Raw genomic sequence first — 17,533 nt, 5'->3', positions numbered from 1 at the left:
ATAATAATATAGCGAAAATTTCTAGCACCGCTTGGAGTTTTTTTTACATAACCGTGTGTGGAGTTGCACCTGGGGGTTCCACTCAACTTGTTTGATTTTTAGTCGCCGCGCCGCAAATTAGAAAAGTGATGCGTGGTGGATCTATATGGGGCAAGTGTGACATCTCATGTAGGGAATATTTGGCTGCCATTTATATTCCACAGCAACCGATAATAATGTACGGGTTCTGTTCACTGCACGACTTCAGACGCGTACACCCAATGTATACGTTAAATGTCGCTTGTGTCCGACGTCTAAAAGTCGCATCCGTCACCAGTATGGACGTATAATGGTATCTGACGTACGCGTCCTGAAAAGCCCATGCCATATACGCAGTGGCGTTGGTCACCCATGGACTACAGTGTTTAAAAAAAACAAGTGTGTGTGTGTATATATATGTATATGTATTTTTTTTTTTACTGGTCTCCGCAGATTGTAATATTGTCTACTACACTATTCTAATTTTTGTTGTTTTTTTTGCGGTATATTAGTGTATAGCGGTTAGACGTAGCTCAAAAGGACACGCTTTTGGTCTAACATTGGAGCCCTAAGGACACGTTTAGCGAGTAGGGTGGGAGCTTTTACAACGTACATGCCAAACTTAAGCAAAAAGTGTGATGTGAACAGGGTCTTAAAGGGATTGTCGAGGATTAGAGAAATAGAAGTGCATTTTTCCAGAAACAGCGCCACCCCTGACCATGGGTTGTTTGTGGTATTGCAGTTCAAACCCATTTCCTAGGAGATTAGCTGCAATATCAGGCACACCCCTAATCCCTTTGAAGGCTCGCTGGGATTTGTAGTGCCACATGCCATCTAGCTCTAGCATTCCATCGTATAAGACAGGTGGTTCAGTTACCATGGTGACCGGCCAAGCGTCCTCGAACGTAACGCGGGAGTAGACGCGGTTTCAATCTGACCAATCAACTTGTGACCAGCAGACACGTGAGAAGACGGCGAACTTCCCGTAAAGTGGCAACTAAACCTGATCACTCCTTGTATTGGAATTCCCCTAAACTCGTGTCGCCGCTTTAAAAAAAAAAAAAAAAGTATATTCCGTTACATGACCTATAGGTGGCGCTGTTTGCCTAAGACTGGAAGCTAATACACCGGGGACCGGATTCGACAGCTCCCCGGGGACAGAGGCCGAGGCCGGGATGAGGTGTGTACGAAGTTCCGAGAGACTAACGAGGGATGTTTGGGATGCATGTCCATTATATAGGGAGGACACGTGGAGGAGGCCTGATGGCTGCTGGGTATGGGATAATTGCTGTCCCCGCCGCTCTGGGCTATAATTAAAGGGCAACGCCATCTAAAATCCGTGATCTAAGTATAAGAAGTCGTCCTGTTTATATATATATATTGTATGTAAGTTATTGTAATTCTATCTGTTCCTGGGAAAGCTGTGTGATATCCAATATGGCCGCCCTGCAGCTTCCTCCCATATCAATAGGGAGTCTGGGAAAGTTGTGTGATAATCCAGCAAGCACGGGCGGTTACGCTGGGTGTTGTAGTTTCTGAACGGCTGGAGTGCTGCAAAGTTTCAGCCGTTTTACATATAACTGTGAATGTTACGAGATTTTTTCCCCCTTATTTCAGAGATGATAAAGTCCGGTTGGTGATTAGAAACCGGTGAGAAATAAGAGCATGTCGTCTTCTGATCAACTTGAGGAGCTGCGGCGGTTAAATAAGTCTCTCCTGGAGAAGCTGAACCTCAACCGGGATGAACATAAGAAGCAGCTATTCACTGACAGCAGCGTCCGCATCATGGCCACCGATGAACCCTGCAAGGTGAGATTTATGTGCTATACTATCCCCTCTACCCATAGCATGAGACCAATAATTTGTGCAACCCCGAACTACACACCCATCTGTGTCTTCTAAACATCTCACTAAAACAGTGACCGTTAATGTGTGTGTCAACCTTTTAGACACCATTTTCCAGAGTTTAATCACTGTGTACATACATTACTGATCCTGAGTTACATCCTGTATTATACTCCAGAGCTGCGCTCACTATTCTGCTGGTGAAGTCACTATGTACATACATTACATTACTTATCCTGTACTGATCCTGAGTTACATCCTATATTATACTCCAGAGCTGCACTCACTATTCTGCTGGTGGAGTCACTGTGTATATACATTACATTACTTATCCTGTACTGATCCTGAGTTACATCCTGTATTATACTCCAGAGCTGCACTCACTATTCTGCTGGTGGAGTCACTGTGTACATACATTACTTATCCTGTACTGATCCTGAGTTACATCCTGTATTATACTCCAGAGCTGCACTCACTATTCTGCTGGTGGAGTCACTGTGTACATACATTACATTACTTATCCTGTCCTGATCCTGAGTTACATCCTGTATTATACTCCAGAGCTGCACTCACTATTCTGCTGGTGGAGGCACTGTGTTCATACATTACATTACTTATCCTGAGTTACATCCTGTATTATACTCCAGAGCTGCACTCACTATTCTGCTGGTGGATTCACTGTGTTCATACATTACATTACTTATCCTGTACTGATCCTGAGTTACATCCTGTATTATACTCCAGAGCTGCACTCACTATTCTGCTGGAGAAGTCACTGTGTACATACATTACATTACTTATCCTGTACTGATCCTGAGTTACATTTTGTATTATACTCCAGAGCTGCACTCACTATTCTGCTGGTGGAGTCACTGTGTTCATACATTACATTACTTATCCTGTACTGATCCTGAGTTACATCCTGTATTATACTCCAGAGCTGCACTCACTATTCTGCTGGAGAAGTCACTGTGTACATAGATTACATTACTTATCCTGTACTGATCCTGAGTTACATCCTGTATTATACTCCAGTGCTGCACTCACTATTCTGCTGGTGGAGTCACTGTGTTCATACATTACTTATCCTGTACTGATCCTGAGTTACATCCTGTATTATACTACAGAGCTGCACTCACTATTCTGCTGGTGGAGGCACTGTGTTCATACATTACATTACTGATCCTGAGTTACATCCTGTATTATACTCCAGAGCTGCACTCACTATTCTGCTGGTGGAGGCACTGTGTTCATACATTACATTACTTATCCTGAGTTACATCCTGTATTATACTCCAGAGCTGCACTCACTATTCTGCTGGTGGATTCACTGTGTTCATACATTACATTACTTATCCTGTACTGATCCTGAGTTACATCCTGTATTATACTCCAGAGCTGCACTCACTATTCTGCTGGAGAAGTCACTGTGTACATACATTACATTACTTATCCTGTACTGATCCTGAGTTACATCCTGTATTATACTCCAGAGCTGCACTCACTATTCTGCTGGTGGAGTCACTGTGTTCATACATTACATTACTTATCCTGTACTGATCCTGAGTTACATCCTGTATTATACTCCAGAGCTGCACTCACTATTCTGCTGGTGGAGTCACTGTGTACATACATTACATTACTTATCCTGTACTGATCCTGAGTTACATCCTGTATTATACTCCAGGGCTGCACTCAGTATTCTGCTGGTGGAGTCACTGTGTACATACATTACATTACTTATCCTGTACTGATCCTGAGTTACATCCTGTATTATACTCCAGAGCTGCACTCACTATTCTGCTGGTGGAGTCACTGTGTACATACATTACATTACTTATCCTGTACTGATCCGGAGTTACAGCCTGTATTATACTCCAGAGCTGCACTCACTATTCTGCTGGTGGGGTCACTGTGTACATACATTACTTATCCTGTACTGATCCTGTATTATACTCCAGAGCTGCACTCGCTATTCTGCTGGTGGAGTCACTGTGTACATACATTACATTACTTATCTAGTACTGATCCTCTCATAGGTATAACACAGTGTATCGGTTTTGTCCGGAGTGTTATTTTAAAATGTATTTTATTGTAGTTGACCTCTAAGGATTAGGATTAACCTATACCACGGGGTCACAAGGGATTTACAGGACAGTCGAAGAGACTCTTAACCATACACGGAGACCCCAGTTGAAGTTTGCTCACGCTCTTCTTGCGACATCAGAGATAACGTGCACCCAGATTGTCGATGAAGCGTTTCCTAAATGTCAGAATTAATGACTTTCCTCTGTAACTTATCTACAATCTTGGTAACGATTGTGACACCACAGAAAGTCTCCGCGCCCGTGTTGTGGTGTTAGGACTTCCCGCTGTGTGTCATGGACTGTTCTGTATCATTTATCCCCCCTCCGATATTGTGCTATGCTCTAAAATATTATCTTTGGAAATCCTTGATACATTGTAACAATAATATTTACTTTGGCCATTCTTTGTTGTAGAATAATAATAAGTGTCGCTCTAATGTCTACATTACCTTACATACTATGCGTCCATTGAATATTCACGTGTTTGTCATGTAGACCTGGAAACCTAAAACGGGACGGGATGGATCTGAGGCGGTTCGGAGATGTCCTCTGAGAAGTCAGGATCCAGCTCTGCAGACCACACAAGGTTCATCCGCCACTGCAAGAAAAGCCCTGTGTACCCCGAGGAAAACCCAACCCAGGGAGACTCGTCCACACGTCATGTCCAGGGGGTCAGAACACGGGGTCCACTCCGCTCAGGACGTTATTAAGACAAGATCTCCAGTGAAACGCGTCGCTATCATGAATTCTACAATGATTAACCCCAAATCTGCCACTTCCGGGAGCCCAAGTGATTTTCCTCCTCAATATATCGAGCAGTTAGAGGATGACGGGAACCTGAGAACCAAAGAAGCGAGGACCCCAAAATCTATTCTCCTGACCCCAAACAGGGGCTCCAAGGTGCTTATAATCCCTATGTAATTCTTAGAAGTCATTTGACACTTTTATCAAGTTGTTAAAAACTTTTTATTCATTTCAGTTCTGAGAAAGATGGGTGACAACCAATCAGGCCACCATCACAGTTCAATGGTTGTCACCCAGCTTTTCTAGGATCCTGAATTGTAAGCTTCTAGTGATGCAGAGATAAAGGTGCAGGGGATGCGTCACTAGAACTTATTGCCAGACAGTAATTTGGGAAAACTGTGTGGGACCTGTATGGGAAGCACAGCATCCGAGGCTGACTCTCCTCAGTGAAAGGGGACAGGAACCCCTTTAATTATTGGGATTGATAAAGGCCCAGTCCCCCACCACAAATTTACACTTTTAGAAATAGAAAATCCCTTACTGGGTCCTCTAATGTTGATAAAACAGTTACTGTCTCTTTAAATCCCATAACGTTCCCCCTTCTGTATGTTTTTGTGTCGCTGCGCTGCAGCAGGACTGACGGGTTCAGTGACAGCGGGTCCTGCGTGTCTCGGACACACGAGATCGAGCTGTTACCGATCACAGGTGGATCCTGCGTGGACCTGCTGTAACTGAACCCATCAGTCCCACTTACCTGACGGATTCAGGTTTCATCGCTAGATACAGCTGCTCTATATACAGGATACAAAGCAGCTGTATCTCAAAAAGTAAAAATAATTTTTAATAAAAACGAATTAGAAAGTTGCACCAAACACACTGATACACATATATATACATATATATATATATATATACCTTCGAAGGTGTACATAGCCTCTAAGACTTTGTTATTAGCAGTTGTATCGAGTGATTTGCTAGCGGAAAGGGGGGCTGTGATCTGACTCATTCTGGGGTCCCACTCATTCTGCAAACTTACTGACTAAGATTTTCCCTTATCAAAAGCATCACAATAGTCAGAAATGACGGGGGCCTGGACCCTGGGTGACGGCTCTTCATCATCTGCAGATCTTTCCTTAACAAAACAAAAAGGTCATTGTCCTCTTTTCTTGCAGAGAGACACGGGGCGCGTCACGTTCCTGTGCGATGACGAGTCTCCTCGCCTGGAGGGGTGGTCTGCTCGCCCGCTGCTGGGTTATGACTGGATAGCAGGTCAGTATATAGGGTCTAGACACCTTATAGAGAAGCAGAACCCCTGGGTGTTACCACCTGTTGAGGCCGAAGCGTAAAGTGCACAGACGGACAGCAGTTAGGAGGGCGCAGATTCCTTAACTTGCAGATTGCATCTTAGGCCTAGTTCACACAGAGTTTTTTGCAGGCAGAAAATTCCGCCTGAAAATATCCGCTCCGTTTTTTTTTGCACCACACTTAGTTTTTTGACACGTTTTTTTGAGGCGTTTGTTTTTATCTCTTCCTTCAACAGGCAAAGGAAAAAAACAGAGCGTTTTATTTTCAAAAAAACGCTGCAGCTGTTCGCAGCGTTTTTTTCCGTCTCCTATTGCTTCCAATGGGGTTTTTTAAGGCGGAAACGCCTTAAGATAGGTCATGTTGCTTTTTTTTTTCCCGCAAGCGTTTTGTTCTGAGAGGCATTTTCGGCAGTTTTTTGGCACGGTTTTCAACGCGGTTTCCGGGACAAAAGACGCGCCAAAAAACTGTGTACAGGGCCTTAAAGTTTTAGCCCCCTGGCTTTATGATTGGGACGATTATTGGGGCTTCAAATGCCCCCACTAATATCTCTTTCTTAGGGCCTTTTAGACAGGTGCCCTTAAATTGTCCTCAATATCCTACAACCCGGAACTGGGGGGCAAAATTGCACCCACTAAACCGCCTCCAAAATACGCACTGGCGTATCCATTATCTACCGTATATCCGCGTTCTTATGAAATAATACGCAATAATAATTTCCCATGAGTCCGTGTCCATTCATTATCCAATCTGTTTCATCCTTACTAGTGTTAACCCTCTCTTCTCCAGGACTGCTGGAAGTGAAATCACCCATCACCAATAAATCTGACCAGTTTTTCTCAGAGATCAATGAATTCCGACGTGTCAACCGAGAGGAGTGCGCTCATGAGTTTTTTACGGAGTAAGTAAATATTGGTGGAGCTTCGGTTTGGAACGTTTAACAAACAAATATTGTCATTTTTGAGACCAGTATCTTGGTTAGATTAGAGCTGGGGGCGCTGTTGCATTGCTGTCTATGGTAAGATTTGCTGCCAGTAATGGTGAGAAGTGGTACTGCAGGTAAGACCATATGGAATAGCACTATAAGCGATTCCCTGATTTATACATATTCCCTTACAAAAAACACTGGTTCAGGTATTGAAGGCCAGCAACAATAGGCAATATATATTCGTTGTAGCCGCTGTTTGTATTTTTTTGCTTTTTATTACCAATTCACTTTAGAGTGAGTGGTTCGGGTAATAAATATATATTCGATTCCTGATAATGCAATTCCCTAGAGTAAGTACATTTTTGATTTATATCTTCAGATCGGGGGCACAGGACACATCGGTAGAAGAACTGGACCTATCGATGGGAACTCATCAGTGTAAGGCCATGTACATGTCTTGGGGGCAGAGCTTATAACATAGAAGTCATATGGGACGCAATCGTTTTTGATACTATATGTTTCAGGTGTATACTGCTACCGAGTGAACCAGCGATTATTTACATCACCAGTGGGCACGGAACCGGCATGTCCTATATGTAAGAAGCGCAGGGGGCGGCGTCACGTATCGTTAGAGGAGCCGGCGTATATCCGGTATGTAAATATTTCACACACAGTTACACTGTGATGGGGTAGAGATCAAAGGGTATGTATACTTTTACAGCCCTGTTTTATTGCTCTAATGGTTTTAAAATACAAAATGAAGTATATGTGGAAATCTCCTACCATTTTGTGTATACAGCTCCCATGCAAAACTATGTGTCTCCGTGTTTACAGACTACAAATAAAGCCTGTGTAGTCTGATCCTGTCGTCACACTCACTTCATCTGTCCCCTACTCCTTGCTGACATAAATTCAGTAGGGGACAGATGGAGATGGAAGAAAGTATGACTGCAGCATCAGACTACACAGGTTTGTTTGTAGTCTGTAACCACGGTGACACATAGTTCTGCCTAGGAGCTGTATATACAAATCACTAGAAGTTTTTGAATTAAAACTATGGCAAAGTTGCTTCATTTTTATGGAAAAAAAAAATTGAAAAGTGCACACATCCTTTAAATGTATTGTCCAGCTTGGACAATCCAATTTAGCAGTTATTTTACATGGTGACTTGCTGATTGGATGGGAGGGGTCCGTCCACTGCTGGGACCACCGGCGATTAGAAGTGATCATCAAGTGTTGCTGCAGAGGAAATAGAATATAATACGGCTCCCCGTTCTGGCTAATAAGGGGGGACTCTTCCTGATTGTCTTCTTGCCTACCAGGTAGTTTGCATTGGTCATAAGGCGGGGGTGGCAGATAAGTGTGGCCCCTCTAACTCTATCCAGCATTAGGATACTTTGGCTTCATTCTGTCACCCTGGCTTTTACTGACTGTACCATTTGCTTCTCTCATAGAAACTAAAGGGGCGCAGGGCTCAATAAAGTGCTACAGCCAGTCGTTTGGGGGGGGGTCTCGGCTGATGGACCTTTACCCATAGCCATGTGTATTTGTGCAGGTGTGACCTGTCTCATACGTTCTTAGTCTCTTTGTTTTCTCACAACACTCAGTTAACCAATTCTTTCTTGTTTTAGGGTGAGCATCCCCCGGAGCACCCTGCTTCCACCTTACAAATACCGAGCCCACAGGAGAAAGAGCTTTGACCCTACAGACAGCCTCGCCTTGCCATCAGTGAGTATCCAAATTCTCCCCAAAGCTTCACGTCTCCCGGCCCTTACCCTATAGTCTGATTGTTGTGTAACTAAAAAAATCTGTGACTTTCTAATATACTTAGTTTTTTTTTTAATTCCTTGCCATTTTCAAAAACACTATTTGCTGTCAGTGAAAAGAAGCATTCTGGTTTACATCCAGAGTCTCCAAAACGTGCCTGCTCACACAGGTGAGCGTTGATGCACTAACAAGCCATACACCTATATGAGCAGGACATGAACACGATGGGTTTGGAGCCTCTGGATTTAAACACAAATGGTTCTATTCACTGAGTGCAAGCAGAAATGTTAAGAACTGTGAAAAAATTCATACACAATGTTTGAAATCCCGTTCAGAACAATCTAATTTTGCTTTGTCCAACATGTTACAGTGGTCTTCAACCTGTGGCTCTCCAGTTGTTGCAAAACAACAACTCCCAGCATGCCGACAGGCTGTCAGGGCACATTGGGAGTTATAGTTTTGAAACCGCTGGAGAGCCACATGTTGGAGACCACTGATGTAGAACGTATTTTACAATATTTTCACTCTTTTAGCATTGTTTAGCGGGATATGATAATGCTGTGCCCTCCTGTGACCTCAAAGTCGCCTGTCTGGACCTGAAAACCTCCATGGAACCAAATTTGGTGCCTCCACCAACAACCGTTAATGTGGGCACGGTAAGAGAATGTGTACAAAATGAATCTCCTTCCCAATATACTTGGCCTACAATGCTCTATTCCCCTCACACAACGTTTTTTACTAGGGGGTCTAATACATATGCAATTTTATGTTACTCCTATTCAAGTCAGTAGGGGATATTTACAAATGCGTACTTGCTTACCGCATGTCTCCACTACCTGACTGTGCGGTCCCGACACTCGTTACCTGGCGGTTCTTTGACATAACCAGCAAGCGGCGCTGCGATGTTAGCGCTGTGCCGAGTACTGTGCATGCCCCGCGGCCGTCCTAGGTTACTCCTATTGCTGAGGAGAGAGGTGGCCATGACTGGAGGGTGGGGGCTGCGCATGCCGCGGGGCCGTCCTATATTACTCCTATTGCTGAGGAGAGAGGTGGCCATGACTGGAGGGTGGGGGCTGCGCATGCCGCGGGGCCGTCCTATATTACTCCTATTGCTGAGGAGAGAGGTGGCCATGACAGGGGGGGGGTACTGTGCATGCTGCGGGGCCGTCCTATATTACTCCTATTACAGAGGGGGGGGGGGGGGTACTGCGCATGCCCCGGGCCTCCTATTTTACTCCTATTGCTTTGGAGAGAGATGGCCAGGACGGGGGGGGGAGGGGGGCATACTGTGCATGCTCAACCAATTCGCGCTCCCGACCAGCCAGGCTCATAGAGAAGAATACAGGCGTATCTGTACTAGAGCGCCCTCTACTGCAAGACTGCGGCGGTGGCCATAACCAGTGGAGACCGAAAAGATAGAATGGGCTACAACAGAAAAAATATCTCAAACGCTGCAGAAAAGAAGGGGTTGGAATATCCCTTTAATTCCTTCTATGCATCTTTATCTCCAGGACTGCGCTTCTTACTTCGCTTCAAGGGCAACTTCTGACAATCTGCTGAACTTGTCCCGCTCAATCGCCTTCCGTCACAGTAACATTAAGTAAAGTCAACATTAGAAGACGACCAGTAAGACCTGAACCCGCCCGCGTCGTTTTCGGACCGAACGTCCTCAATTAAAATAAAGGGAAACTGAGAACCGCTCCTCATGGATTCCAAACCGGAGCCCGTGGTATTGTGTGACTTCAGTGTATCATCTGCGCACATCACTTGTGGAACACGTTGGTGGAACTAGAAGGATACAAGTCCAGGCTAATTGGGATTTATTCCATGACATTTATAGTTCCAGCAGTTGCTCTTCAGCATCTGACCATAAACTGATACTCTGCAAATGAAGATCATTGATTGTATCATGAAGTTCCGCAACTTTCTGATAGACTTTGGGGCAGATTTACTGAAACAGGTGTTTCATGCGCCAGTCCTAGTCCGAAACCCGCAGGAGTAAGGCTGCGTTCACATCTGCGTCAGGGCTCCGTTTTGCCGTTCCGTCTGAGCTTTTGGTTTGATTTCAATGGTGACGGATCCGGTGCAAATGGTTTCCGTTTTGTCTCTGTTGTGCAAGGGTTCCGTCGTTTTGATGGAATCAATACCGTAGTCGACTGCGCTATTCATGCCGTCACAACGACGGAACCCTTGCACAACGGTGAAAAACGGAAACTATTTGCACCGGATTCGTCACCATTGGAATCAGAGGTGATTCAAACGGAAACCTATGGTTTCCATTTGTTTCAGTCAGGGTTCCGTTCTGACCGAAAGCTCCGATGGAACATCAAACCGGATCCCTGACGCAGATAAAAATTAATATCTATATAATTATACGTGTGAGCTTATAAATATATATGTGACCCTAAATGGCGCTGCTAAAAACGGCAAGTAATCCAATGATAATATAGTAAAGGTTTAAATATAATAGGGCTTACGCGTTTCAACGAAGGACTTGCGTCTTCATCAGGCAAAATACATACAATGGTGACCAAGACAGTTTATATACACAAGGTGCATAAGTTGCTATAGGGTTGACCCTATGTGATGTCAGAATTGATCTCTGACCTGCCCGTTTGGCGGGTTTTTTACCTACACCTTGTGTATATAAGTTGTCTTGGTCACCATTGTATGTATTTGGCCCGACGAAGACGCACATCCTGCGTTGAAACGCGTAGCCCTATTATATTAAAACCTTTACTTTATTATCATTGGATTGTTTTTAGGGTCACATATATATTTCTATGCGCACACATATAATTATATAGATATAAATTTTTTTCTACTTTACATAACCTTTTTACTTCGTTGCATTATATATATATTATGTTGCCAGTGTAAATTGGACCCTGGCTGCAGCTTCTATATGTGGAAATTGGTTACACTCATGCCAGTGTTGTGCCTGCGCCTGCACAACGCTGTAAGGTGAGCACAATTGCCTTTTCCTTTTTATATATTATCCACCCTCGGGTGATCTGCATCATGTGGCGCCGTGTTTTTTCTTTCTCTTTATTTTAGTCCCTGACACAGATGAGGACGAGGCCTAAGATGCAACTTCTTCATTATATGGGCACTGTCCGTGTGCCAGGAAGTGTAATCTAAGACCGCTACGAGCTTCAGTGAATTAATGGGCCGCGGGTCTAAATACTAAGATTCACCTATCTTTTTTATTGCGGTGTCGTAAAAGAGTAAAGTCGCGAATTATTGAGCAAATATGTTGTACACCATACACCTAGAATGTGACCTCCTGAGTCCTGACCATTGTCTTACCTTGTCCCGCTGTAGCCGCTCTCCGGCCACTGTGTTACGATGTGGCCGGTAGCACGGAAACAGCTGAGCTACGCGGTTATGCAACTGCCGTAGGAGTGAATGGGAGTTACGGAAACAGTGTAGCACAGCAAGCTACACTGTTTCCGTAGTTACTGAGTTCCAGAAACCGCGTAGCTTGCTGTTCCGTAACTTCCATTTTCTTCTGTAGGAGTTAGGGAAACTGCGTAGCTCGGCGACTCCCCGCCACTTTGTTACGTACTCATTAGCGTACTCGTCTATGTAAAAATACATCGTATAATGGGAGTAAAGGACAGACCTATAGGCAAACCGCTGCATACATCTAGGGTATACATTTGGCGGATCATTTCAAGCGCGTGTGCACTGCCGCTCCATTCATTGTCTACGTGACTGACGCTGTATTCCGCTATGTCTCTCCGTCGCATAGAGAGTAAATGGAGTGGCAGCGCACATGGGTGACCGCAAATCCGTTTAAACAGGGGACTCGGGAGGGACCTGATAGGCTGCCAGGAAACCGTCCAATCAGGCCCCTCCTCTCAATGTGTATTCTGGTACCTATGGGCCGGACCAGTGTTTTTTTATTTGCACTAGTCTCGGTCCATTTTATGGTTACAGCTCAAACCAGGGGACAGTATTACGTTATTATTCATCCACTGGTTCATTTGTGCTGCTCTTGAAAATTGTGATTCGGCAGAGTTAATATTCCCAGTCTTCTCTTTTGATTTTACAATGTCATGAATCAGACTGGGAGGTAGTCACAGCTCCGCCCCTTTTTACATTAAAAGTAACTTCATCTGTTTTTACCATGAGATCAGCTACTTCCTATCAAATCCACAGAGTGATTTTACAATGCTGATGGCTGTATGCAGTGACCTCCCAACACAAGGACGGGGCATAACCGAACCTGTAGTCACACGAAAGTCCCACACACTGAGCTGCTCAGCACTGTAAACATTAGGGACACTTTTTCAGCTGAACACATTATATTGTAATGTGTAACTTTTTATGCAAGTGTGTACAAAATTTTTAAAAAAACTGCTGTATATGTCGTGTTTTTTTATTTCTATATTTGTTAACGATGATTTAATTGATAAGGAAATATGTTTTGTTTCTGTTAGAAGAATCTACGGTCTATATTTTTTTATTCTAAATAAGAAATAAATACATTTGAAATTACCTTCTTGTTTTTCCTGCGATTTTCCAGACAGGTGTCAGTGTCGCGTAGTTCTGCGTGCTGCGCACCACGTCATGTGACTATCGGCGCCTTCCACATGGCCTGTGGCCGATTATCATACAACTTATAGGGGTTTTTCTGGTGACATAAAATTGATGGTCTATCCGCAGGATAGTTCACGAATATCCGATTGGTAAGGGTCCGACTCTCGGCACCCTCACTGATCATCTGTTTGAAGGGGCCGCCACTCTTTGGTGTGCGCTGTTGCCCTTCATTGGCTACACAGATGGGTAATTCATTACGCCGTCACATTTATAGCGGCTGCGCACAGTACCACGGCTTCCTCCACTGGCTTGAATGTGACGGCGTTGTGCGTTTCGGAGCTGCGTACGCAATGAAGGGTGAAGCAGTTCTTGCCAAAACACTGCTGCCCCTTTAAACGGCTGATGGATGTGGTGGTACAGAGAGTCCGGATAGGTCATCATTATCTGATCGGTGGGGTCTGAGGATAGTCCATCAATTTTATATCACGAATAACCCCTTTAAATGTGCGATTTCCATGTCACGAGGCTGTCACATATTCACGTGCGATCACTGTGACAGACAATGATGTACAAAAGGAACGGTGTCCTATCAAGTTCTTAAAAAAAAAAAAAACTTTTGTTCAATCTGGTCCTGGAAAAGCTGGGTGACAACTTGTACGCACTCCATTAGAGATTCCATAGAACTGTCACTCAGCTTTCCCAGACACCTGAATGTGCCTATTGATGTCATTCTATGGCAATGAGGGTGGTTAAATCATTGCGTCGCTGGGCATAATTACCATTCAGGAGACTAGGAAAGCTGAGTGACAACAACTGTGGGAACTATATTGTCAGATACTGCATGTAATGGTCTTTCCTACACTTTTAGAGATTCATAAGGAGGGGGGAGGGTGTAAAAACCACCACACGGCTCTTTACAGGAAATGTGAAATGAAAAGTCGTCATTCCTAGAATACGCCGGCAGCTTTCTGTTATACTGGTAGATCGTTTTTACATATTGCGAAATTTGTAAAATCATCCGGTAAATGTGCAGTAAACGGCCTGGTGCATGAGGTCTATTCTTCTGTTAGGTTGTGTTATCGTGTTGCCATCAAATTGCGTTTTTTAATCACGATTTTGTGGAAATCGTGTAAAAAAAAATAAAATACGCCATTTGATAGCATAGTGTGAACACACCCTTAATGTGAGAAGGCTAAGGCCCTGTTCACACAGTTTTTTTTGCAGACAGATTTTGATCTGCCTCCACACCGTTTTCCGTGTTTTTCGCGGCGTTTATCGCTCGCGCCCATTACCCCAACGAGTGATATGTGATCAGACAGCCTATTGCTCAACTTATATACCCACCAAGCTACGACACATCACTGCCTTCATGGGCTACGCGCTGCCGACGTCGGAAGTAGGAGGTGCTCATAATAATGTGACTCGACTGTGTATAATATGTGATAACGGACCACAACATACACAAAGGGGCTCATTTAAAGGGGTATTCTGGTTACAACAAGTTACCCCCTATCCGTAGGGTATGGGGTAACTTGCTGATCGGTGGGTGTCCGACAGCTCGGACCCCCTCCGTTTACGAAAACGGGGAGCCAGAAGTTGCCCGAACCTCAAGTTTGAACCGAGCGGCAGGTCACTCATGCGCACTTCCGCTCCATTCATTCTCTACGGCAGCGCCGGAAAAAGCAGAACACTGCACTCGGCTATCTCCTGCACCCCCATAGAGAATGAATGGAGCGGCAGTGCGAATGAGCGACCTGCTGCTCGGTTCAAACTTGGGGTTCGGGCAACTTCATGCTCCCCTTTCTCATAAACGGTAGGGGTCCGAGCTGTTGGACAAGTTACTCCTTACCCTGCGGATAGGAGGTAACTTGTTGTAACCGGAATACCCCTTTAAGGTTTATTAGCTATTCTTATTTTTAGCTTAGCATTGCAAACACACAAAGTGTCTCTTCTACAAATGAACTAATAATTATCCTATTACTTCCCACTTTTCCCGCACGTCTTCCTTTTCCCTCATAATAAATAATGGTCACATTATTCATATGTAACTTTATTAATAAATGGCTTCCCCTATTGTGTCTATTGAAAGATAATGGACTGTCTGTGTCTGCAGCTGGCAAGACTCACAATTTACCGGGGCATGGAATAACAGGAGGTTCTTTATTCCAGACATATTACCCTAAAAAAAACATGAAAAAATGCGTCATCAATACGAGTTGTGCTGAATTCACTTTGTGTTACACCCCCACCTGCACTTTAGAAACTTCCACCTACAACCTCTGTGCCCTTTTCACGACAGACAAGGCTTCTTGTCTAAATCTCTTGTTTGGTTCCTTACTGAATAAAACAGGTGAAGTCCCTGATATAACACCAACCTTTAAAGGAACAGACGTTCACCTGTAGACGAAAACACACGTTCTTGTACAAGTAGAGCGATGAACGAACCGGAAGCGCAAAGTTCAACGTTTCTGGAATTATACCTCCGGCAAAAAATGAGATCTTCCCGTGCTGTAGACTTTTTATATGCCGTCTCCTTCTCTTGTAACCTCAGCTGTTTGCTCTCCAGAATTCCCATACCTTCAGTGGACTAAGACAGGAAGTAGCTATCTGATAGTTACCATTGTCAGCCATATTAGTGCTCATGAGGTAGATTTATCTGTCACGCAGTCATGCAGAGGCACCTCTCCATCCACAGCTCAGATCTTTTGTCATTTCACTACAGTGGAAGAACCATTCCCATTCCTCAAACGTTGCAGAGACCTGCCTGATTAGTATTGGTAACAAAATGGCTAATTTTCCGTCACGTATCAGACCAGATCCATCGCCCTACTTTGTAACTTTTAAATGTTTTGTGTAATTTATGAACATGTTAAAAAACAAGACAGGCTGGGAAGTGTTGTTCAGTAGTGACATACATATGGGAGGAAGTAGCTAGCTTCTCCTCCTGCTTGGGTTTTAGTAGAAATCAATCTATTTTCAGCCTGGGACAAATGTCGCAGTTTTAGTGTACACCAAGTTGTTAAGCACATGATTGACAGCAGGGCGGCGCTAAGTGCTGTCTGTTTACAAGAGTGAGCAGCAGAATTGCCACGTTATGCCATTAGTATGTGATCAGTGTGGGTCAGGCGGCAATCATGACAAAGAAGGGGTGCCACCTCCCTGCATGCCCTATATTTGGTACTGTCCTCATTGTTTCCCTATGACAATATCTCTCTATATACCCTGTCTCTGCTGGGAACTGGGTACTGAAGAGGTTAACCAGGGTAGGCTCGAATCCACGCATATACTGTAAATACTGTACGAAAATCTTCACCCACTCGGTTTCCTTTTCCTAGACAGTGGTTGATGTCACAGCCGCAGCTGATCACTGAACTCTCACTGTCATTTCCAACACAACAGTATCCGATATATGGAGCGCACACAACTCCAGACGTCGTGAAACTACAACTCCCAATATGCCCTTATAGCCGCCGGCCAGCTAGGGAAGGCAAACCGCTGGCATGGTGAAACCTCGGCCATGGACAAGACGTCTGCAACATTAGACAACAGCAAGTGGTCAGTGTGGAGGAGCGACAACACATCGTGCCACCTGTGCAATATCACTATTATAATGCAGATAGGTGCTATAGAGGGGCACCTCATTGGTGGGTAGGTGGTGGGTCATCACTATGTTTAGTTCCAAAAATTTTTGAAGACCCCTGTAACCCTGACCCTCCTGCACCCCACTCAAATGTATTTGTATTACGAAAACAGCGTAGCCCAGCGAGTTACGCTGCTTTCGTAACTCCCGACCATGTAACCAGGAATTGGCCGGGAAGCAGCGAGAGCAGACAAAGGTAGAAAGGGGTTTAGCGGGCCCCGTTCTAGAGATAGGTGTGGGTTCCAGAGGTGGGACCCGCATCTATCTGACATTTATGACATATCCGTGGGAAAACCCCTTTAAATGAAAACTTTTCCTGTAAAACGAAATCTTAATTTTTCATCTTAGTTGGCGCCTCCTTGTGCCCGTTCTGCTTATGTCTTCCATCAATGAAGCAGATGTTGACGCTTATAGGGGCTCTCTTTACATAGTTACATAGGTTGAAAAAAAGTCACAGGACCATTAAGTTCAAGCTTTGTCAATAAATTACCCGTCATTCATTGCTAGTTTAGTTATAACCCTCAGTGCCATTTGTCAGTAAATAATTATCTGCCCATTTTTAAATGCAATAGTATCTGCAATCACTACCTCTTGGGGTCGGGCATTCCATAGTTTGACTACTCTAACTGTAAAGAACCCTTTCCTATATTGATGTCT

General features: G+C 44.3%; 1 protein-coding gene across 3 annotated transcripts; it reads left to right on the top strand.

The window, feature by feature from the left end:
• The first annotated feature begins 916 nt into the window (after positions 1–916).
• MIIP (migration and invasion inhibitory protein) lies at positions 917–10,794 on the top strand. 3 transcript variants are annotated; one of them, XM_075840631.1, is made up of 10 exons: positions 926–1,198; positions 1,636–1,827; positions 4,446–4,850; positions 5,867–5,963; positions 6,765–6,897; positions 7,304–7,362; positions 7,449–7,575; positions 8,556–8,652; positions 9,225–9,347; positions 10,203–10,791. In XM_075840631.1, the coding sequence occupies exons 2-10, from the start codon at positions 1,684–1,686 to the stop codon at positions 10,293–10,295; spliced, it is 1,278 nt and encodes a 425-aa protein (XP_075696746.1). In that variant the 5' UTR covers positions 926–1,198; positions 1,636–1,683; the 3' UTR covers positions 10,296–10,791. The 3 variants fall into 3 exon arrangements, with proteins under 3 accessions (XP_075696749.1, XP_075696746.1, XP_075696747.1); XM_075840632.1 differs by having other exon boundaries at positions 933–1,198; positions 6,786–6,897; positions 10,203–10,790; XM_075840634.1 differs by lacking the exons at positions 7,304–7,362; positions 7,449–7,575 and having other exon boundaries at positions 917–1,198; positions 10,203–10,794.
• Positions 10,795–17,533: the final 6,739 nt, after the last annotated feature.

The sequence above is a fragment of the Rhinoderma darwinii genome, chromosome 10, assembly GCF_050947455.1.
Source record: "Rhinoderma darwinii isolate aRhiDar2 chromosome 10, aRhiDar2.hap1, whole genome shotgun sequence".
Classification (NCBI taxonomy): domain Eukaryota; kingdom Metazoa; phylum Chordata; class Amphibia; order Anura; family Rhinodermatidae; genus Rhinoderma; species Rhinoderma darwinii.
Note: the sequence above shows the minus strand (reverse complement) of the source record. Positions and strands in the feature narration are given on the sequence as shown.